The following is a 23,753-nucleotide window of genomic DNA, read 5'->3' on the forward strand; positions in this document are numbered from 1 at the left end:
ACCTTCTGATCAGCAAGCCGTAGGCTCTGTGGTTTAGACCACAGCGCCACCCGCATCCCTGATAAGACAAGACTGCAAAGCCTTACATATGAACCATAAGCTAAAGCAGTGGTGAAAACACGTTCACAACTTGTCTGCTAGGACAGCACCGAAAATATATTTTTTTGCCCTAGTGGATTATATTTACTGAATGTATTTAATGTGCATTCCCTATTGAGCATACTTCTACTCCCCCCCCCCAGGCATAAAAAATAATTTTACCAGATCATCAAATATATCCCGTTGGTGCACATGAATTGTGATCAGTGTCTCATATTTGATGCGTTCTATGGGGCTCAGGTCCTTTGTCGTCATGTCTATCAGAGTATTCAAGAGGTCCAGGAAAAACTGGTTCGTTTTTGGCATTATTTTCTTGTCGTACTTTGCGTTGGTCAAAGCTTCTTCAGCATCTCTGGTCCAGATCATTTGAATTCCCAACAGCCCAACCTAGGGGGGGGGGATTTATTTATATTTTAGGAAAGTTATGCAGAGTTCAAGTCAGGTTCTTCAAAAAGCCATTTCTGCTGATCGACAGAGCCGGCCCACACATGACACAGGGTGAGGCAGCTGCCTCGGGTAGTGGAAATTGAAAATGCAGGGCTCACGCAATTGTCCTGCCCTTCTCGCCACCGCTGCAGAAGCAACCCAGGTAAAGGAGAATTTAGCAGTGGTACAGCATTCTGCCACCTGACTTTGCCACCAGGCAGAATGAGGGCTCCAGAAAGCACTTGTTCTTGTGGAGAAGTGCTTTCTGAAGCTCTTCCCTGGTGGGCTTGGGGAGGGCTTCTCTTTGAGGACTTCAAACAGACTCCACCACTACAAAAGCTTCTGAAAAGGCAAGAGTGCGAGGGGCAGCAAAGGAGCAAGCTACCGCCCCAGAAAGACCACCTGCCGTCAGCTTGCAAGAAGGTGGCCCAACCCGTGATCCCTTTTCTGCCTTTATGTTTTGAGAAAGTCTCTGACTTTCTGGCAAGTCAGAGACAGCTTCCATTCACATACACAGCAATAGGCTCTTTATATCAAGCGTAATCCTTGGAAAAATTGGAACCATAATCCCATAACTGTTTTTTGTTGGTGGAGGGGGTAAGAAACTTGCCTGGGCGGGATAGGAAGAAAGAAAGTCAATTAGTTGGAAGTCCGGTTCCTGGATGCTTGCAGCTGCCTGCCGAATCACGAGATGTAAAGAGCCCTGGGATTCCTTTAAGAGGGAATTGAGCCAAACCTCCACATTACCTTCTGCCATGACGGGCTTTTCCAGCTCAATTGTCTCACCTTCCCGAGAGGAAATTGAAAGGATCCGATCATACACCTAGAAATTATACATCTTGTGTGACAAAGTTGCATGGAACCAGGGATAGCCAACATACCCTTCCTGATGTTGTTGGACTAATAATAATAATAATAATAATAATAATAATAATAATAATAAATACATTTGTGCCTTGGATTTCAAATGTCTTGGCTCCCAAACAAATCGGCCTCCGAACGATCGAAACCTGGAAGTGAGTGTTCCAGTTTCGAATGATTTTCGGAAGCCGAACATCCGGTGTGGCTTCCGATTGGCTGGAGCAGACAGCACTGTTTTGTGCTGTGCATAACCTGAAAAAGCCAATCTCCTTTTTCTACCCTAAGCTTAACAGAGGAGCGTGAACACAGGTGAGACCTGAGCAGCCAGGTGAGTGGTTTCATTAGGCTCCAAGATGGCTTCCTGTATTTCTGGTCCTCTGAGGTTAGGGCAAGGTATATAAAGGACTGGCAGGTAACTAGGACTTCAGATAACCACTGCTCCCTTTCTAAGAATTATGTTACCAGTTATGCAAACCTTTTCATGAAATTTCACAGACTTGATGTTATCAAAGACATTGAGCAAGTGGGCCTGTATTGTGTGAGAATCCGAAGCCTGGCCCAGGATTTCCAGCAGGGCAGGGTCTGACACAAAGAAGAAACGGGGAAATGAAAGCCGCTTTTTCTCCAGGTACCTGAATTTGAACAAAAACAGAATGAGCACGGTGGTGAGTGGTGTAACACAGCTCTTGCCTGCCGAAACTTCATCATAGCTTCTCAGGGACCCAAATCTTCTCCTTACCCATTATAGACTGCCCTGTTAATGGCAGAAGGTGAGTCTCACCGTGCTCCAAGGGACTTAAAATGCTTTCATGTTGCTGCCTGGTATTACAGACCATTTGCAACATGAACTAACGAAGGCTGCTGATCCCCAAGACATACTTAATTTAAATGAGGAGGAGATAGCAAGAGAAAGCCAGAGCCGTTCCACAGGAAGATGAAGAGGCAGGCAAGGAGGGATGTTTGCAACAACCCTGCTTCACAAAAACAAAACAGCAAGCATTTTGCTGTAAGAAAAGTGGTGAAGAAATGCAGTGGAAAGTGTGGGGTTGCTTGATGCAACATTGCAAGTCCCCGCAAACATGTGAGAATGAAAGCTCAGATAATCGGTCTGTGTTGTATAATCTCCTTGCAAACTTTGCCTGAACAGTTCAATAACAGGAAGCAACTGCTATCTTGCTTCACAGAGATTACTGTGAATTAAGTTTTTTTCTCTTAACTGTGACATAATTGCTTCAGTTTCTAGTTCGGACCATGAGTTGCCAGCCTGATCTTTTTCAGCCACTTAAGAGAACGGCAAGCAATGGCAAATCCTAGTGGAATGCAAGCAATAAGCAGGTTTCAATTTCCCCTGTCATAACTGATTGCCCAGAGCTGAAGGATTTCACTATAAGCAACCTCACCCTGTAAGAGACTTTTGACAGATTTCCAGCTGATCCAACAAATGAGGCAGGAGCTGTCCCATGGTTTCATCTCCAACACAGCACTGAACCACATTGGGCATTTCGTGAGCTCGCGTCATGATCTTCACCCACGATTTGTCAATGTTGGAGAAACGCTTTGCTTCCTGTTTTAAGGTACAAACAAGGGAGGCATGGTTTTCAGTATAGCTTCTCATGCTATTCTCTTGTGACCACACTACGGTATGATGCTCTTCAAGTACAGTGGTACCTCTACTTACAAATAACTTTACTTACGAATTTTTCTACTTACAAATGGAGCTCCGTCCGCCATCTTGGATGCGGTTTAGATAGGATTTTTTCTACTTATGAATTTTTAGATAGGGTTGCTTCGACTTACGAATTTTATCTCCCAATGCATTCCTATGGGATTTGATTTACAATTTTTTTCGACTTACAAATGTGTGTTCAGAATGCATTAAATTCGTAAGTAGAGGTACCACTGTACATGTTCAGGGGTATGTAATGTTGCAAGGGGTAATCATTGTAAATACTCAAATTGTCCTGAACAAATCTGCCGATTCCATAAGACAAAATAAAAGCACTTACCTTTGGAAGCTGTTTGGCAATGTCTCCACCTACAAAGACAGCCTCTAAATAGATCCACAAATTCTGCACTGTCATCCAATTCTCAATTATATCGGTAGTGTTAGAGAGGTACTGTACCCACTTTTGTATTTGAGCTTTGAACGGTGTGTTGTACCTGAAATAAATGCACGCGTTTAGACAGATTAAAAATAATCACATAAATAACTTATCAGAAGAGAAAGGGGGTCTTCCATATTACCTGTTGCTCATTAGGGAACCCAAAATCATCAAGCTGTCCTCCATGCTTGCAATGGTTTCGGAAGTGCTATCTCCCCTCAAGAGCAGCTCCCCGCGAGTTTTAAAGTTAGCAAAAGTAAATGTTTTGTTGTCCCACTCTGCAATCACTTGTTTCAGCTTCTGTTCAATGTCTCTCTCCTTTACTGCACTGATGCAGATATCCTATCAAATCAATCAACATTTTTTGCACGGAATTTAACAGCTTGCCACAGCATCACCCAATACGCAGGACTTAGAGAGGCTGTACACATCACTTAAGAGAAGAACCGACCCCCCCTACCAAGACCTGCCCGTGTAGCTGTTTCAGCTCTTTGATGTGGCCAGAATATGTACATGCAGTGCTTTCTTTCCTGGGGGGGGGGGGGCAGCAGGGGGGCGCATACCCCCGAAACATTTTGTGAATCTAAGTTTGGCCTCATCAAGGGGCAGTATTTCAATATGAGTCGGAAAATGATAGTCCCCCTAAACATTTTTTAAGAAAAAAAGCACTGTGTACATGATTAGTGCTCAGCAGCAGCATTTCCCATCTAAATAATGAGCTAATGCCCCTACTAAATGACCAAGTATTGTACTACAATGGAAGTTGGAGGCCAAACTCCATGAATTGGCAGCATGCAGTTAATCTTTGCTTATCCCAGACTCTTAGCATTCTTTTTCTTAAAAAGTAGGTCAATCCAATGTCTATAAAGAAAGTTAGAAAGCAAAGCGTGGAGGCAACATTCGAAGATTTGTTATGCAGATATGGAGGTGCTAAGCAATCAGAAGGAAGGAATGGAAGGCGTTCCCTGCATCTTCCCTCCTGAAGAGACTCACTCTCTTCCAACAGGACTTCTTCCAACAGCAAGAAGTACAGGTAGAAGAAAGAAGCAAACAATGCCTTGCGTCTTTAACAGCTGTGTGACAGGCAGCAATCAAACAGGGTAAGTCTTCTTTAGTGTGGAAATGCAACTAGTTGACATTCTCACTATCAGACATCTCACTGTATCCTTAATTTAATTTCAGACTCTATCCTTCAGCACAGCAGCTTGTAACATTCTGAATGCTGAGGGAAGTGCCGAGAATGAACCTTTTACAAACTAAATAAGTTCGTTTCGATGAACTTGGACTGAACTAGTTGGTTTTGTAAAAGTAAACCACTTTAGCTGGAGCTGGTTCCTTTTTGGACAGGATTAGATTGTTTATTAAAATAAATAAATAAATAAATAAAATTTATATACTGCTTGATTGTAAAACACAAACAAACCCCAAATCATTTTACAAAAAGAACTAGAACGGGGCTTTTTTCCCCAGCCGGAACTCAGGTGGATGCCATTGCTATTCTAAGAGAATGAGGGAGGTGTTCTGATGAGTTCCAATACCTCTTTTTCTAGAAAAATAGCACTGACTAGAACCACTTCCTTTTTAACATGAAGTTTCTTAACACTGGGTAAGGATAGGAATTCTTTCCGCCCTTTCTTCCCTCTCATGGTCCAAACCATGTATGAACATGTGAATAAGACAAGTGCAGGTATCATTCTAAATATAACAAGATAGCGTTCCTGTCCTACCTTCCATTCTACTGGTACAGAAGCATTTGCTGACAGAGATGCTAATGTTTTCTTTGTGACTGGATGCAAAGATTAAATAGATAGATCCTAAATTTAGATATGGGAGACGTCACATCACTTACCAATGGGCCCATCTCAGTACTGACAGCATTATTCTTACCTCAATTTCCTCTTTATATTTCAACAAAGGTGCTTCCATGATGTTTCTCAGTTTGAACGACTCATTTTCAACATCGAAACTGTGATCAGTGAGATCGGTGATGCGCTTCCAGTGGCGCGCCATCATGGCTTTATTAGACATCAGATCGAGCAAAGGGCAACATTCACTGAAGTCGTCAATTGTTTTCTTAAGGTCCAGAAATGCTTGCCACTCCTTCAAAGCTCGAGGCAGCTTGCGGCACCTAGAGGCACACACAACCACCACCCAATATTTTAACCTGATTTCAAATATTTCCACAGTGCAATTCAAACGTTACGGTCTACAACTCCCATCACCCCTAGTTAGGACCACCAGGGGTCAGGGATGATGGGAGCTGCACAACAGCTGGAAGACCCAAAGTTTGAGAAACGCTGACTCAGACGTAAACCCCACTGGGTTCAAATTCTTCCTAGCGTGCAATCCCATACACATTTACCTGGAAATAAATCCCTCTGAATTCAGTGGAACTTTTTCTACAAAAATAGCACTGGTAAAGAGGTTTCTGGCAACAGGTTGTTGTTTTTAGCATTTCCACCACTGGAAACAGTAAATCCATATTAAATGGGAGGCGGGATACAGGGTGGCATTTTGATGACAACAATGTGGTGTGGACATCACAAGAAAAGCGTCTGCGTCATAGCTGCCAAGTCTCCCGTTTTCCCCCGGGAAATCCCCGTTTTTCCAGCTGTTCCTAGCTGAAAAAAACAGATTTTTTTGTTTTTTCCCGGTTTATTCTGGTGCGGCGGCCATTTTGGAACTGGGCGGATCATGCTCAGAAGCGACTTTGGATGCTGCTCTGCCCAGTTCCAAAATGGCTGCAGTGCGACTTCTGGCACGGCGGCCATTTTGGAACTGGGCAAAGCAGCATCAAAAGTCACTTCTGAGCATGCTCCGCCCAGTTCCAAAATGGCGGCAGCGCTACTTCCGGTCTGCTATTTCCAGCCCGGTCCCTTATTTCTCTGACAGCTACTTGGCAGGTATGGTCTGCGCAAGGAGCACTGATACCACAAGACCCACCTTGAAGTACCATTTATCTATAGCAGGGAAAGGGAAAGGGAACTCCAACTCCCATTAGCCCGTCACATTGCCAGTGGTCAGAGATTATGGGAGTCCAACAATTTCTGGAAGGCTCCAGGTTCCACGCCCTCACCCACCAATAAGAAAACCCAGTTTGTGGCTCTGCAAACCTTCTCTTAAGAAGAGGTAGCACAATCAATTTTCCTATTTGTACTAAAGGCACATCTGCGTCTCACATTAAGAAACAGTCACAACACCTTTATAATTATCAGAAGTGTTGAACACTTAATCGGAGAGCAACAGCTCGAAAGATGAAAATTAAATTGGTGACAGATTCTGCCTGGCAAGTCAGGGACTAAAGAAGATTAAGTAAAAAAAAAAAACCAATCAGCTGAAGCTCAATGTTCCTTCCATTGCTCTTTCGGAGATTTGCTTTAAGCAGCTAAATATTAGCACCAAATTTGAAGGAGTAAATACATGGCCCATGTTTAATGCTAAATGCAGATTGAACATCCTAGTGTTTTCTCACCTGTTCTGAAACTCAAGGAGTTCGTTATTAATCTTCTCAATGTTCACTTCTGACCAGAGGATATCATAATAGCCGTTTACTGTTTCGATGATATTGTTGTACAGGCTATAAAGCTTCTGCAACAAGTTCAGCTGCTTCTTGATTTCCAGAAGCTGAGGGTACGGCGTCACGGGCAAACCAAAAAGCTCTTCGCCCCCAGTGTAGGTGACGTATTTCCGATAAAGGTTGTCAAATCGGTTCTGGAGTTTAAAATCACATGTGAGCATATGGTGCTTGAAATCACGAGAAATAAAACGAACACAGCTCAAAGAGGCCACTTATCCAAATTAGGAATAGTTAGCAGCTAAGGGAAGCAAGAGCTAAATTCCGCATGTGGAAGATCTCAGGTTCAACCCTGGGCAACCTCAGTTACAACTGGGAAAGATGCTGAAAGTCTGCCAATCATTGTAAACTGTCGTTTTGACCTAGTAGAAGGTGGGTTCTTCTGAATTTGTCACAGGTTTGGTCTTGCTTCCTTGCACTAGAAAGTCCTTTAAGTTCCCAAATACATGCTAGTTTTAAGACACACTGAAAATCAAGCCAATTTAGTTCAGGGCTGGTCACCACTGGCAGTGGAAGGGGCTGTGGTGAGTGCGGCCCGCCCTGGGTGTCATTCCTGAGGGGCGGTGACATCGCCGTGTGCCCCCCTGGGACGCACAACACGGGCGGCACACCCCCACACCCCCGAATGCTCGCCACGAGCAGCACTCGCCGCGGGTGCCGGAGCAGCTAGCTCATGGGCAGGCAAACTATGGCCCGGGGGCTAGATCCGGCCCAATCACCTTCTAAATCCAGCCTGCAGACGGTCCGGGAATCAGTGTGTTTTTACATGAGTAGAATGTATCCTTTTATTTAAAATGCATCTCTGGGTTATTTGTGGAGCCTGCCTGGTGTTTTTACATGAGTAGAATGTGTGCTTTTATTTAAAATGCATCTCTGGGTTATTTGTGGGGCCTGCCTGGTGTTTTTACATGAGTAGAATGTGTGCTTTTATTTAAAATGCATCTCTGGGTTATTTGTGGGGCATAGGAATTCATTCTTCTTCTTTTTGCAAAATATAGTCCGGCCCTCTACAAGGTCTGAGGGACAGTGGACCGGCCCCCTGCTGAAAAAGTTTGCTGGCTCCTGAGCTAGCTCCACCTCTGGTGGTCACCACCTTGAAAACTATCATACACACATGCAGTACATGGAGGGGAGATGCACATATACATTCAAAGAGGCCCAAATCCCACTCATCTCTTAAAATGTCCCTTTTAACCTTGTTACGTATTGCCACGCACATCCAAATGCACCCAAGCCACCACACCACGTCAACACATTGGGATTGTACATGAATACATGGAATGGCTGCTACAAATCGTAGCTGCATGGATAAAAACTGCAGTTTGTTGCACAGATACAGAGACTCAGACACGTTCAAAGTAACAGTGTGGAGTTGAGCTGAGTTTTCATAAGAACAGCTGGCAAAAGCCAGAACCATTTTTAATTATACTGACATGGATAGAAAGTGCCATGAGCAAAAACTGAAAGCATATTGGTGTTGAACTATTGTACAATGATGCTTTTCACAGTGGAAAACCACAGTGTATCGGGGAGTTTGCTAACAGTGTGAAAAACATGGGCTGCTTCCCCACTGTGGAAGAACTGGTCTTTGTTTTAATATACAATAAATATATTTTCCCCATGTGATCCCCATTCAGCTTCCCATTATTTTCAAGGCCCAGAATACCCAACTCACCCTTTGCATGCAAGCACAATGTAGCAGGTCCACGATCTCTAGTGTAGCTGAGCCATTGGGCACCTGTACTGTTTTGGGGGTTGATAATAGCCTGTATGGATTCTCCATGGTCATTCCCCTCCTCTCTATGAACCAGCTCTATCACATTAACCCAGGCATCCCCAAACTGCGGCCCTCCAGATGTTTTGGCCTACAACTCCCATGATCCCTAGCTAACAGGACCAGTGGTTGGGGATGGTGGGAATTGTAGTCCAAAACATCTGGAGGGCCGAAGTTTGGGGATGCCTGCATTAACCCCTCATGTTAATCTGTTTTCATGGCACCAGTTATGATTAGGGCTTCGGCAAGATGGGAAGGTTAAGCACATGATCATCTTTTTGTAGGGCCTGCAAGACAGAGCTGTTCCACTTGGCCTTTGGACTGACTCAGTCTGACCCCGGTGTTACCCTCCCCTAAGGTTTTATCCTACAGATATTTAAATGAGGTTCCACTTGTAGATTCCCATTTTAAAATTGAATTTTAACATTGTATTTAATCTGTATTTTAATTGAATTTTTCTTTTATGCTTGTTTTGATATTTTTGTTGTTAGCCGCCCTGAGCCCGGTCTTGACTGGGAAGGGTGGTGCAATAATAATAATAATAATAATAATAATAATAATAATAATAATATGATATGGGCTAAAAGGAAAAGCAGCAGCATCCCAACAAAAACAGACTGGCTATCTAAAATGATGGAATGCTTTCATATTGTCGAACTAACGCGGAGGATAAGAGGAGATATGGTACAAAAAGTGAATAAGGAGTGGGCTATCTTTAAGGTCAACATCAAAAGCTGTGTGGAAAAAGTAGAACTTTTGACAGATATTGAGTGAATCCAGAAAATGATTAGAGTGAAAGGAGAGTGAAGTTAAGACAGAAGAAGAGATTAAAGAAATAATGAAATGCGTTTAAGCCAATTGGAAAAATAAAGTAGCGTAACAAAAACAGCTGGAAGTCAACTCACTTTGTGGGTGTTCGTGTGGGGCAGGTGTGTAGCTGTGTTGGTATGTATATGTAGTATAAAGGTAAAGGGACCCCTGACCATTAGGTCCAGTCGTGACCGACTCTGGGGTTGCGCGCTCATCTCGCATTATTGGCCGAGGGAGCCGGCGTATAGCTTCCAGGTCATGTGGCCAGCATGACAAAGCCGCTTCTGGCAAACCAGAGCAGCACATGGAAACGCCGTTTACCTTCCCGCTGTATCTACTTGCATTTTGACGTGCTTTCGAACTGCTAGGTTGGCAGGAGATATGTAGTATAGGTAGGTATAATACAGAGAGTAATGTAGGTATGCTTTATGTTATGAAAATAAGGTATTGTGTTATGTATATGTACTGTGTAAATGTAAATGTATGTGTTCTATATGTTAATAAAATATTTTGATAATAATAATAAAAAGATATGGGCTAAATGGTCGAAGAATACCTGGAACATGATGAGTCTGTCACTAGCTTCCTGCGGTTCAATACCAGTCACCATGGGACCATTCTGGAAGAGAGAGTTGACATATCCTATAAATAAAAGTCCCATACATTTGTATACCGTAGCCTTTCGGGGGGGGGGGAATCATCCTTAGTTTTAAGAACTTCTCCATTCTGCCACCCCTATTCTGTCTACGTCATAATTTTTTAAAAAAAGTTTAGTAAATTTCAGATAAACCATCTGACAATGTTAACCCTTCCCAAAGGCTTAAGAAAGGACAGTCTTATTGTGTGTATCACCACAACTTTGGAATACCTTCCCTATTAGAAAACTTCCAGAGCCTGACCTGGAGTTAAAAGCATTTATATAGTTATAGTTTTGTTTGTCGGGCTGATGTTGGCCTTTTAAGACAATGCTGTTTATGTATGGGACTGTTTAAATGTGTGTGAGTGCTTTGTTTTGTTACGAACTGGTTCGTTGCAACCAATTAAAAAGAAGGCATCCACAGACCAAAAAGAACCTGGCCAGCCTTTTGCCTGAAGTCTAGCTATTTTCAGTCCACAATCCAACCCCCTCAATTGAATTTGGGTTATCATCACCCATACCTGTTCTGTATAAAGAACAACAACAGCCCAAGATTATTCTCCAAGACAGATCATAGAATTGTGGAGCTGGAAGGGACCCCAAGAGGATGTATTCAACTCAAATATACTTTCAGTGTTTAACGCTTGGCACCTTTTCAGGCATCTTCCCAAAAAATCTATACCTTACAAATGATACCCCCTCCCCCAGTATACTATGGTCCTTCACCTTCTCATAATCCAAGTAGTACTGATCACAGTCTTCCACAAATATCTCCACCGTGCTTATGAGCTCCCCTCTGAATTTGGGTTGCAATGCTACTAATTCATTCTGCACTTCATTCCCTCGAACCAGCGCTTTCTCCCAGGTATAACGCAACGTGTCCACCTTTTCCATCTCTTCCTTTGCCACCAAGAGCTCATACTTGTTTAACATTGCATAGGACTCCTGCCGGGACAAAAGGTTGTTATCTATGACCATCAAAAAAAAAATCTACATATAAGTATGTACATAATGAAACATTCTTCAGGGAACTCAAGATCAAAAATGTAGCAGGTGGTCCTGCTAAAGATGCAAAGGAGCTAGGCTGGTGGAACAGGTAACTTGAAATTGACTTTGACATGGAATTTTAATTAACTGTACTTCTAGTTCGTCAACATGGCACCAGGGATGCAATGGAAATCTAAGAATTTCAGGTCTGAGAGTGAATCATATTTACAGCTACAGATATGTGCCCCAAAGGTACCAGATTGTCCCCAGGATTGAGGGGGCCCAGAGCTCAGTGTGTGCACCTGATGTCACACGAGCCATACATAATTAAACCGCCTCTCCCTCTATCAAGAACAATTTTCTGTTTATGATGGGCATATGTGTTTCTATGTAAAAATAAGAAGATATCCTTGCCAAATGAATAGCAATATATAAATTGGCTTAGTATGGCTTAATGGGGGACCCAGGTGGCACTGTGGGTTAAACCACTGAGCCTAGGGCTTGCTGATCAGAAGGTCAGCAGTTCGAATCCCTGTGACAGGGTGAGCTCCTGTTGCTCGGTCCCAGCTCCTGCCAACCTAGCAGTTCGAAAGCACGTCAAAATGCAAGTAGATAAATAGGAACCGCTACAGTGGGAAGGTAAACAGCGTTTCCATGTGCTGCTCTGGTTTGCCAGAAGCAGCTTTGTCATGCTGGCCACATGACCTGGAAGCTATACTCCGGCTCCCTCAGCCAATAATGCGAGATGAGCGCGCAACCCCGGAGTCGGTCACGACTGGACCTAATGGTCAGGGGTCCCTTTACCTTTACCTTTATGGCTTAATATCTCCATTTGCCCAAGCAAGCAAAATAACCCGATAGTCTTCCATTAATATAATTTCTCATTTCACCCAAATTGGGAGTTTCACCCAAAGGATCAATGGCTTCAGAATGAGGCAGAATAGTGTTCTAAACCCACTGACCATAGTTACCCAATCTGGGCGATATGAGAAACTATAGTTAATGGTAGAGTTCTTGGTTTTTTTTTTTTGCTTCTTCATGCAAAGGAAGGAACAAGTGGAGCATGTATGCAGCCAAAGGCTTCTTCATATATGATTGTCTGAACACTAATGCTAGGAGGATCTGAAAGGATCCGCAAGAAATCAGAAAAACATGCCCTTGCAAAAATTGCATATCCTCTCTTTTTTCTAGAGAAATGCACAGAGAATTCAATGTCGCTTTTCAACATCCACCAAAGCAAGGAACATTTTGCACAACCCGACATGTCACTAAGCAGTTAAAGAGTGACCAAGGAAAAATCGTTAACATCTCATGTGAAACACTGTTGACCAAAATGATTTCAGGCCATCCTTTCGATGGATCCTGCACTGCTGTGTTAGTTGAAACGATAATGAGCCCCATCATGAACATACAATAGTGGATTAAGCCGTGGAGAAATATATAAAATACCTAATTTGTTTGTAAAATGGAGGGGAGGTATAAAGGAGCCCATAACTTTGCATCAACATCAGGTATGGGGAAGAAAATTGGTTTGATCAGCATTTAAATTTAATTTGTTTTTTATGTGACATTTTATTGTTTCGATGTTCTTAGCTGCCTTGATATTCCACTAGGAGAGAAAGGCAGGATATTAAATTGCATTGGGGGGGGGATTATATATAATAAACAAAAGAGCACAGCAGACTGTGATAGGACCCTGAGTTGTGGGCCAGGATGGGGCAGCAAGGGACAGACACAATTCAGCACCAAAGATCCTATCAGGAGACGGGTACAGGCTCCCTTTCCATCTACCTCAATTGGTCCCACTTGGAAGTCTATGGGGATCTGTTGCTCTCGGATCTCCTTTAAGGCAGCCATTGCTATCCTTATGTCATCCAAGTCTTTAATCGGACGGTTCAGTTTCTTGATTATTTCCTCTACAAAGGTAAATATGTTTTCCATCTCTGTCCTGTACTTCTTGTTACAGTGACGTCCAAACGCAACCATCCAAGCCTTGGTTTCTGTTGTTAGGGCCAATTTCAGATCCGCTGGGGGAACAAAAATTCAATCAGTGACAGCTAGCTAAGGAAGTAATGGCACACCCCTTCCTGAATAAACCCCTCCTCCTTTTCCCATTCCATGAATTTGGAGAGAAGGGACCAAAAACAAAACAGCTTTTATAATGCATTGTAATATACAGTCGTACCTTGGTTTTGGAACAGCTTAGTTCCCGAACATTTTGGTTCCTGAACGCCGCAAACCTGGAAGTGACTGTTCTGGTTTGTGAACTATTTTTGGCAGGTGAACGTCCGACGGAGCTTACATGGCTTCTGAACATTTTGGAAGTCAAATGGACTTCCGGAACGGATTCAGTTCGACTTCCAAGGTACGACTGTACGTTCATTAGAACCAATAGGTAGAGCAAAAGGAGTGACATTTACAACACAAATGCTATGTATGAGTTTAATGGTATTTACTCTCAGGGAGGTGTACAATGGATTGCAACCTTTTAGTTTTAAGCAAGATTCTCAACTGCGGCAGAGACTAGCATGAATTTGATGACATTTGAATATTAAATCACCATACCAGTAAATAGCGCAACTGTTCCCACGCATATGTATTCAGGCTCAGAGTTAATTTCGAGTTCTAAGTCTCTGTAATATAGAATTTGGGATTCAAATTCAGAGAGCAAAGGGCTTCCTTTGATGAAGTTTTCAATGGTTTCCTCTTTCTCTCTCTGCCAGATGTGATGGTAACATCTGAAGCGCTCCAAGGCTGCAAGGACTTCCTGAAACATTAACAAGTCACAAAGTAAGGTGGCTGAACACAGCCAGTTTCCAGACAATGTTTTACCTGGCACCTAGGAAGAATGTGCAGGAAGAGTTAAGATTAGAATGAAAACAAACCCAAAGAAGTTGTGAACCTTCAAAAAGTGTTCTTAGGAAAGGTTTGTAATGCTGCATTTATTCAAGTAGCTTAGCATGGAGTTGTGAGCTCAGTCAAAGCAACATCCACAATCACAAAAAATTCTAATTTACAGTATACATAAATTGAATCATAGAATCATAGAGTTGGAAGAGACCACAAGGGCCATCCAGTCCAACCCCCTGCCAAGCAGGAAACACCATCAAAGCATTCTTGACATATGCCTGTCAAGCCTCTGCTTAAAGACCTCCAAAGAAGGAGACTCCACCACACTCCTTGGTAGCAAATTCCACTGCCGAACAGCTCTTACTGTCAGGAAATTCTTCCTAATGCTTAGGTGGAATCTTCTTTCTTGTAGTTTGAATCCATTGCTCCGTGTCCGCTTCTCTGGAGCAGCAGAAAACAACCTTTCTCCCTCCTCTATATGACATCCTTTGATATATTTGAACATGGCTATCATATCAGCCCTTAACCTTCTCTTCTCCAGGCTAAACATACCCAGCTCCCTAAGCCGTTCCTCATAAGGCATCGTTTCCAGGCCTTTGACCATTTTGGTTGCCCTCTTCTGGACACGTTCCAGCTTGTCAGTATCCTTCTTGAACTGTGGTGCCCAGAACTGGACACAGTACTCCAGGTGAGGTCTGACCAGAGCAGAATACAGTGGTACTATTACTTCCCTTGATCTAGATGCTATACTCCTAATGATGCAGCCCAGAATTGCAAAAGGTTAAAGCTACGAGCTCCCAAACATGCAAACAGACCAGCATTGCAAGCCAAGAAAAAGGTCCCATGTCAACTGGCTCTTATATAGTCCAAAAAGGTCACTGTTTCTTTCTAGCTCCTTTGTGCAAACCCTGCAGTCTTGAATGGCTTAACGAACAAAGATGCCCTCTGCAGAATGGCGGAATCACATGCCGTGTTGCAATGTGGGTTTGGTTGGCTGGAAATGGAAGGGACCCAGAACAACCCTTCCACTCCTGGTCTGGTACAGAAAAGGCCTTCAGGCATGTATTGAGACAAAGCTCTCAGTTGGGCGTTTTCCTTCACAATGTAAGGAAAGTCACAAAGCAAAAGTAGTTAAGCACCTATAGCTAATGAGATTTATTTGTTTCCCCCCCCCCCCATTTTGGGGACCGTGGAATTCTGCTAGCTCAGAAGGCTGCCCAGGTCAGACATGGTCCTGCAATAGTTGCATTCTGTCACCCTCTACTTGTCATGGAAATTCCACTCAATATTGATCCAGAGCAGATTCCAATGTATAGTTAAGCGGAGTAAAACTTAAACAGTGGCAGGATTCCCCAAAATAATAGACCAAGGGAAATTAAAATTTCATCCAGCAGAGCTTTACTGCTACTGAAGGCAAATGAGCATAACGGTCACAAATCCAATCCATTCAGGATCGGCACTGTCCATAAGAAATCCAGTTGCAGCAGACTTAACTTAAACTTACAATAACTTACAACAAGGCTGAAACTTAACACTAAGCATACTATGTACAGAACACCATACCAGAAGGGAAGAGAGATAGAAAGAGTAAAAGCTGGGCTCCTTCTGGCCTTACTATTATAGTCAGCAAGACCTTGACAGACGAGATAACAGGACCAGTTTAAACCAGCTGTACTCAGCTTTTCTGAAGGAATAACCCAAACATCATGAACCTTCTGCTTGTTTCTTTCACATAGAGAAGCTTCCAGAACCCTCTTGATTTAATTAGAATAGGAAAGATCTCTACACATCAGATCAATACTTTCTACACTAAGAAATGCAAATTGACACTCCTAGCAATGCTTTGCAGTCCCATTTTTCGATTGACTTCTGCCAATTCCTTCCTCCTCCTCCTCCTCCTCCTCCTCCTCCTCCTCCTCCTCCTCCTCTTGCTTTCCCATATACTTTCCTCCCCATCCCTTTCTGTGACCCTTTTCTCTTCCTGATTTGGTTACTTCCTTTTCACCAGCCACCCCACTTAAAGATCCCTACTCATTTACTTACCCTTTTGGTGGAATTGATAGATGTGCTAAGAACGGACATCAGCTTAATTATTTCCTTATTCTCTGAAATGCTTTTGTAGTAGTTCTTGTTTTGGACAGGAGAAGGCAAGATCAGAGAGGCTGTATCTGAAGCAGTGTCTTGAGCGGGGAACAGTTGCAATCATCACATTAATACATTAGGCCTCAGAGACAAAATCACAAATCTCGAAACACATCTTAATTATATATTGTGCTGACCATTCTGAAAACTTAAGCACAACCAAAAATAACATGCTGATAGCTTTGCAGTATATTGCTGCTAAGTTAGATAGGCTCTTTGTTCAATTGCTTCCTTAAGAGCATTTCAATCTTCTCCTGGTGATTTTGTTATCTTATTTATTTGTTAAATATGGATTCCAGACAAGGTCTCTTGACATTATTATTTTTTTACATGGTTTGACAAGCTACACCTCACTTCAGGCTTTGAGGGACTCCATATATGATAGAATGTGGCAAAAAAAATACACATGGGGGACTCATGCATCTGTTTTTGCTGATGTTTTAACATGCAAAATCATCCTTAGTTGCACACATCAGCCTGCTTGCTCATGAATTCCTCCAAAATTTATGTGGAACTCTTGTAAAATTTACTTGCTTAGAAGATCTAAGTTACCATAAATGTTCCTTAAGTTTAAAAACAATTTTAAAAATACAGATTTCTCCCAGTATATCTAATAAAGGCAAGATTCATACATAATCGCTGCAAAGTATTACCAAGGAGATTTCCAACTTCAGTTTGTCTCATTTCAGTCTCAGAATCGCTGTCTCCTTCATTTCGCAAAGCAGCCATTTTACTTTCTAGCATCTTTTGCTGTGCAGAAATGAAGGGGGAAAAGATTATGTGGTACCCAAACCTGAATGTATCTTATCAGGAAAGCTATCAGAAACACAGAGCTGCCATACCTTAGATAGCCTCTCCTTGCTCCACTGGCCAACTCCTTTCATGACGCTTACAATGAAGTCCACAGCCTTGTTGAGTGCTTGCTGTACTTCCTCAAGTGCGGGCATCATAGCAAAATTTGGAATGGAAAGGATAACACTAGCCTTAAAGATGGGCTGAGCACTCTGTCTCTGCTTGGAGACACTCTCCTTATCTAAAAAGAAAGGCAAGTGTCAGGCTTCAGGGAATCGGCTTCCTACCCCATGGCAGTAGATAAGCAGAACAAAGAAAAATGAGTCTTCTTACCAGTTAGAAACTATAATCCTAGCGAGGATTATACAAAGAACACCTCTCCTAGTAATGGCGGTGCTCCCAATTAAGGAGTCCACCCCCTTCTGTCCCTATTAATCTATGTCACGTCTGCATCTCGTAATCAGAGTTTATACCCTCTGTGCTTTCTGTTCTGCCACTTTCTGAGCTCTTCTCAACTTTGGGGAGGACGGTGGAGGAATGCTGTCTAGAGACTGTGAATTTGTTAACCCTCTCCCTTCCAGTGTTTCGTCTCCTAGCTGTTCCCCATCCAGTATTTCCCAGCTTCTGCCTTCTGAACTATGTCCCTCTGCAAACTACTGTTCCAAATCTATACCGTCCTACTGCTCCTGGGAAGATTCAGGATCCAGATCAGGAACAGGAGGAGGGCAAGGCTCCCAACATTCCTCCAGCACAGTCCCTGAGAGCAAGACAGACAAACCATTATTAATCCAGGATATTCTGCTGAAGAAAAATAAGAATCTCCCAGGGAATCCTATCCCTCCCCCAGTGGCAGCCAAAAATGCAGATAAATACAAAGAGTCCTTACCACATAATTTATTCAGTATTCACAGAGAGAGAGAGAAAGAATGTAGTCTCTATTCAATGGTGGTGTCGCTCCAAGTAAAGTACCCTCAATGCCTATCCGGTCTTGGGAGAGGGAGCAGGAATGCTTTCCAAGGACACCGAGTCTGTCAGCTGGCTCTCCCCTGGTGCTTCTCCTTCTTCCTGCTCTCCCCTTCCAGTATTTCCCAACTTCTGCCCTCTGCAGCTTCTGAACTATACCCTTCCACAAACCACTGTTCTAAATCTATACTGTCTTCCTGTTCTCGAGAAGGGGGCAGTCCCCACCATTCCTCTTCAATCTAGTCCCTGACACAGATGACTTGGTGACACTCCAAAAGTGATTCCACTGGAGGTGCCCATGGTTCTGGTTTGGCTTGGGGTGCTAAACTAAAAAAGAACTATTTCTAGTAAATCTTATGTGACTCAGCACAGGCAGACCCTTCACACATGGTGCCCATTATGCCACATGCACCAGCTCATGCCAGCCATGCAACCCTGAAGAGGAGATGACCACCATAACAATCTGACAGTGGAGATTAGATGTGCAGCAGAAGCACACACAATGCCCACCCAATCCTAGACATTCCCATGATGTGCCTTCACTAGAACAAATCTGTATTGCTGGCATGTGCTAGGATTTGCAGCCCTTGCGTTGTGGCCCACACACAGTGTCTCAGTGTGCCGGCAAACAAGGTTGCGTGTGGTGTCCATGCTGAGAGAGCATACGTCTGCTCAATGCCATATCGTCTCTGATTAAACAGCAGCATTCTGTCAATGCAGACGTCTAGGATTATTTAACCATGCTCCTCATCAAAAAACCCACAGCAGTTCATAAAGAAAGCATCAGCATGTATTTTCAATGCACTGCAGAACTTCAAAGCACCTTTGTCCCAAATCTGTCTGCATTCTTCCCCCCCCCCCCCTTTTGCATGAAAGAGCAATATTCAGGAAGCTACAGTCCACCTCCATTAGCATCGGAGGAAGTTATCCCACTGATGTCAAGGGGAAGTGGATTGTGTGCCCTGGGAATCTTATCTGCTCTGTTTGATTGCTAAAGTCTGCTTTGTGCATAGACTATGCAGCAGCACACAAGTCGGTGGGGAGATGCAGAGGATGGAATAATCAGCCTCAATGCTAAAAATTAGGACTTCTCCAGGAGATAAGTCTGTTGCCGGTTCTGGACATCTGCCCCATAGTAGGCCCAGTCCTGTTTCTTGTTGAGCAGGGATGTTTGATTTCTGTTGAAAATTTCTCATGGAGCATTATTGACTGGTAACAAGTAATGGCATTTGCAAGTAACGGCATGCAGCCTGTCCTGTATCCCTTAAGATAACCTGCTGCCCTTGGGGACAGTGAAAGATGTTAGGGGAAAGATTCAGCTGCTAGCCTAATGAGCTTTGCAACGTGGAATTGGGGAAGTAAGGCAACAGCTTGCCCTTCGCCTCGGGTGGCAAAATGTCTTGAGCTGGCCCTGGCTGATCTGGTAAAGGTTTAAACAAGCGAAATATTGTACCACCCAACTGTGCAGTCTCACCTAAGACCACCAACAGCCAGTTCCATCAACAACAGCTTGTAAGAAGATGGGATGTTTGAAATTTTAACCATGGTTTTGCCATGCCCATCTGTTTCTGCTGAGCATGCCACGAGTCTTACCTAAGAAGCTGAACATAGAAGAGGCTTGGATGCGCCTCCGCATGGCCTCCAGGGTGTTGCGAGTAACTTTCAGAAGAGCATCCACGTTGCGGTGGTTGAAATGGGACAGCAGCTCTTGGGCTTCTTCCTCTAGCATTTCCATTTCCCTCTTCTTTTTCTTGGTCAAGGGGGAAGACAAGCCTGCTGACATCTGGCTAGCTGTATGCGAGGATGCTAAGGGGTCCGATGGCCCGTCCTCCGCCACTCCTGGGAACAGAATCAGTGGAGTTAAGTCAGTAGCCGTCTGAGCAGCCAGTCCTTAATCTTGACTGTGTGCACAGGAAACCCATCCCCCTTAGAGGTTTTTTGTGTTCATCTGAACATGCCTTCTGTCTGTCTGTCTGTCTGTCTGTCTGTCTGTCTCTTTCTCTCACATTTTCTTGTTGTCAACCACTTATGCAATTAGCCAGTTAACATGAGTCAGAACTGAGATGCCCCATGTTATACATGGCTCATAACAATACTGTGATGCTTCAGGAGCACAGACAATCCACACACAAAATTGACCAGGTACAGAATTGCCTGAGAATCTCAACTTTCCTTTCTCTTTTTAAGAACTTTTTTTTTTGACTTTTTGGTTGCAGATATAGGGACGCAGGTGGCGCTGTGGATTAAACCACTTGCTGATCAGAAGGTCGGCGGTTCGAATCCCTGCAACGGTGTGATCTCCCGTTGCTCAGTCCCAGCTCCTACCAACCTAGCAGTTCGAAAGCACGTCAAAATGCAAGTAGATAAATAGGAACCGCTACAGCAGGAAGGTAAACGGCGTTTCCATGTGCTGCTCTGGTTTGCCAGAAGCGGCTTTGTCATGCTGGCCACATGACCTGGAAGCTGTACGCCGGCTCCCTTGGCCAATAATGCGAGATGAGCACCGCAACCCCAGAGTCGGTCACAACTGGACCTAATGGTCAGGGGTCCCTTTACCTTTACCTTTAAGTTTGTCATTGGTATGAGCTTTTGTGTGCATGCACATTGAATCATGGTTCTGAACATAAAGCTTCTGTTCTTCATGCTTCAAATGGGAAGTAAATGAAGTTAGGAGTAAATTTCAAAATTATAAATCTGTCTTCTTGGTATGACAACGTAATATTCCAAAATCAGAAGAGATTAAGTGTATGAGTGACAGGAATTCCTGCAATTTCAGACAGGAATCCCTATTCGTTCTCTCTTTTTAAAAGTTAGTATTATTATTTTCATTAAACATTAACAAAGAGCAACGACAACTGCACAGATTTATTTCAGTTACTAGCTTGTAGAAAACACAGCACAGGACAACAACAAGGAAATTATCCATCAATGTCGTATTATGAGCACTCTGCTCTCGTGCTTTGTCTGAAGTCTCAGTGTCGAGTTTCTCCGCATGGGGTGCCCACCTGTCAATATCTCTTTTGCTCTGATCTTAAAAGGCAAGTGGGAGGAAGCTTGCGCAAACACTTTTGTGGGTCCCCCAACCCAAGATTGGAGCAAGATTGGGGACTTAAAAAAGGAAGGCGGGAGACTGGCAAAGGTGTATGCAAGTCTCCTCCCATTTGTTTTTTAAGTCCTTTTCACTCTGAACTTCAGGGAGAGGAGACTTGCAAAAGCCTTTCTGAGTCTCTACCCTCACCCCTTTAAGACTCACATGCTTCTCCTACAAATGGCAGTGGCAACAATAAGGTAGGGGGTAACCTTCTTTCCTCCCGCCGACCACTCACTTTCAAAAGAAATATTTGAAACCTCTTGTGCAATGTTTTTGTGAAGCCTTTTACAGCAGCTTCCACAGCCCCATTTCAGCTGAAACGGGACTGCAGGAGCTGCCTTAAAGCACTTCACAAAAGTGCTGTTTGAAGCAGCTTGCGTGCTTCTCCAATTCAGCTGAAATCCTGCTGCCTTGGCAATGCAATCCTCTTCTCTTTTTTTTTTCCAGCAAGAGTAAAAGGTGTTTTTTTTATTAAATATTTTTATTAATTTTCTAACCGTTACATAGAAAAAAGAAAAATAGCAAAAAGAAAAATACAAAGAAAAAACATTTAAACACAAGGAAAAAAGAAAAATAAGATACATCAAAACTTATTCACATTTGGGGAAACATATACTCATACTTTAACAATATAATATCCCTTAGCCAAATATTGCTCCCCTGTAATTCCTTTACACCAGGCATCCCCAAACTGCGGCCCTCCAGATGTTTTAGCCTACAACTCCCATGATTCCTAGCTAAGAGGACCAGTGGTCAGGGATGATGGGAATTGTAGTCCAAAACATCTGGAGGGCCGAAGTCTGGGGGTGTCTGCTTTACACTGTTGACTTCCTCCTTCCCCCCCCCTTCCACGTTTCTGTTTATATCTAATATGGCACTCTCTAATTCATTCCTCTATTCTTCATTCTAATTCACTCATTGCATACATTATTCCATTCCTATTATTAAACATATTTATAGAATAGTTAAAAAATCTCCTTAAGAGTCTGAAATCTATAATTACTATTTAACATACAATCATTTCCCTCCTTTATTTAACTTCTCGCCTCCTCAGCCTCTTTATACTTCCCCCTCCCTTATTGTCCTTCTCTAACCTTATAGTTTTTCTCCAAATATATCTTAAACTTCTTCCAGTCTTCTTCCGCATGCAATCCTCTGCTGGGAACAGGGCATGCAGCGAATGCCCCATCCTCTCGCCCATCAGCTGACATCACTGGTGACGTCAGCTGATGGGTGTGTGGGCGTGGTTGGGGGGGATGGATAGCCTTGCAGGCCAAGTTAGAACAGGTGGATGGCCAAGACTGGCCCACAAGCCAGAGATTTCCCATACCTGAAATAGACTGAGTAAAAATGCCAGTGCCTTACCTTCATGCATTTCCTCATTGCTGCTTCCACTCAGAATCTTATTGCCAGAATCCCCTCTGTTTTGCCCCTCCGTGTCCAGTAACATGTTGATAAGCTCGTTTGTTGCTTCCTCCACCAACGAGCTTTTCAGGTGCAAAGTGCACACTCCCTTCGTACAGAGTTCCTGCAAAAATGCCAATACAGTATCATTTAGATTTATTTTTTTTAAATTTTCTTTTTTTATTTTGACAAAGTAATAATAATAAACAAATAAGAATATAAATGTGCACCCCACCACCGAGACCATTCCATTGTAACTATCCAACCTCCCAAAACTTTGACACCTCTTGAGATGGTTTGACCCCTTTCCATTTCAACAGTACAAATTCTACAAACACCTTCCATATTTCCTCAGAATCATTTCTCCTGCGTATTCCCCATCTTACCTTAATGTCACATGTTAATTTATCATTAATAGCTATATCCCACACCTCTCTATACCATTCTTCCATTTTATATTCACCTTGCCTCTTCCTAGCTATCATAATTCATGCAGCTGTCAATAAATTAGGTTTAATTCTGGCTTAGCAATGCTAGCAACAAGACAGCTGTGTATGTCGTTCTCTTGAGTTACATAAACACATGGAAAGAGCCAACGGTCTTTGTTGCATTTTTGTCTCATCATTGCTTCCAAGGAGCTCAGGGAAGCATACATGGGTCTACACCAGGCACCCCCAGACTACGGTCTCTGGGCTGGATACAGCCCGAAGGACCGATTTATCCGGCCCGCGGCGATCCCCACCACCCGTTGCCGCCGCCCGCTCTTACCGGCGCAGTGCGGCACAGCTGCTCACCTCCAGGTCGGAGGAGCGCCGGAAATAGCTTGTGTGCATGCGCAAGCATCCTTTCCGGCGCACTTCTGGGTCGGAGCAGGCCCGTGTGCATGTGCACAAGCTATTTCCGGCGCTCCTCCGATCCAGAAGTACACTGGAAATAGTGTGAGCCCACGCATGTGGGCGTGCGCTCCCGCACACTCCCCCGCCCTCCGGCCCATTGTGCGATTGGCGCTTTGGGCACCGGCCCAAAGCATGGTAAGTTTGGGGGCCCCTGGTCTACACAGACACAGACATAGACACAGACATGTCTGCTGTCACCATCCATTTTATCTTCCCAACAGCCCTGTGAAGCAGATTAGGTTGAAAGATAGTGACCGGTCCAGGGTCACCCAATGAGATCTGCATAGCATGATTTTGAACCCGTCTCCCAATTTGCAGGCTGGTATTCCTATACCACACTCACTG

At 43.6% G+C, this 23,753-nt stretch overlaps 1 protein-coding gene across 2 annotated transcripts in view; it reads right to left on the reverse strand.

The window, feature by feature from the left end:
* Positions 1–23,753, reverse strand: part of DNAH5 (dynein axonemal heavy chain 5) — a 144,882-nt gene that overhangs the window by 92,157 nt on the left and 28,972 nt on the right. For both annotated transcript variants that reach the window (XM_088675088.1, XM_060278039.2), the window contains exons 18-34: positions 22,474–22,636; positions 19,611–19,856; positions 17,105–17,295; positions 16,916–17,012; positions 16,164–16,300; positions 13,836–14,037; positions 13,062–13,297; positions 11,010–11,228; positions 10,203–10,265; positions 6,961–7,199; positions 5,376–5,616; positions 3,631–3,830; positions 3,393–3,546; positions 2,787–2,950; positions 1,862–2,018; positions 1,136–1,348; positions 262–486 (exon numbers count right to left, since the gene is read on the reverse strand). In XM_088675088.1, coding sequence (XP_088531214.1) covers positions 262–486; positions 1,136–1,348; positions 1,862–2,018; positions 2,787–2,950; positions 3,393–3,546; positions 3,631–3,830; positions 5,376–5,616; positions 6,961–7,199; positions 10,203–10,265; positions 11,010–11,228; positions 13,062–13,297; positions 13,836–14,037; positions 16,164–16,300; positions 16,916–17,012; positions 17,105–17,295; positions 19,611–19,856; positions 22,474–22,636 — 3,147 coding nt within the window. The remainder of the gene's footprint in view (positions 1–261; positions 487–1,135; positions 1,349–1,861; positions 2,019–2,786; positions 2,951–3,392; positions 3,547–3,630; positions 3,831–5,375; positions 5,617–6,960; positions 7,200–10,202; positions 10,266–11,009; positions 11,229–13,061; positions 13,298–13,835; positions 14,038–16,163; positions 16,301–16,915; positions 17,013–17,104; positions 17,296–19,610; positions 19,857–22,473; positions 22,637–23,753) is intronic.

The sequence above is a fragment of the Zootoca vivipara genome, chromosome 8, assembly GCF_965207765.1.
Source record: "Zootoca vivipara chromosome 8, rZooViv2.hap1.1, whole genome shotgun sequence".
Taxonomy (NCBI): Eukaryota; Metazoa; Chordata; class Lepidosauria; order Squamata; family Lacertidae; genus Zootoca; species Zootoca vivipara.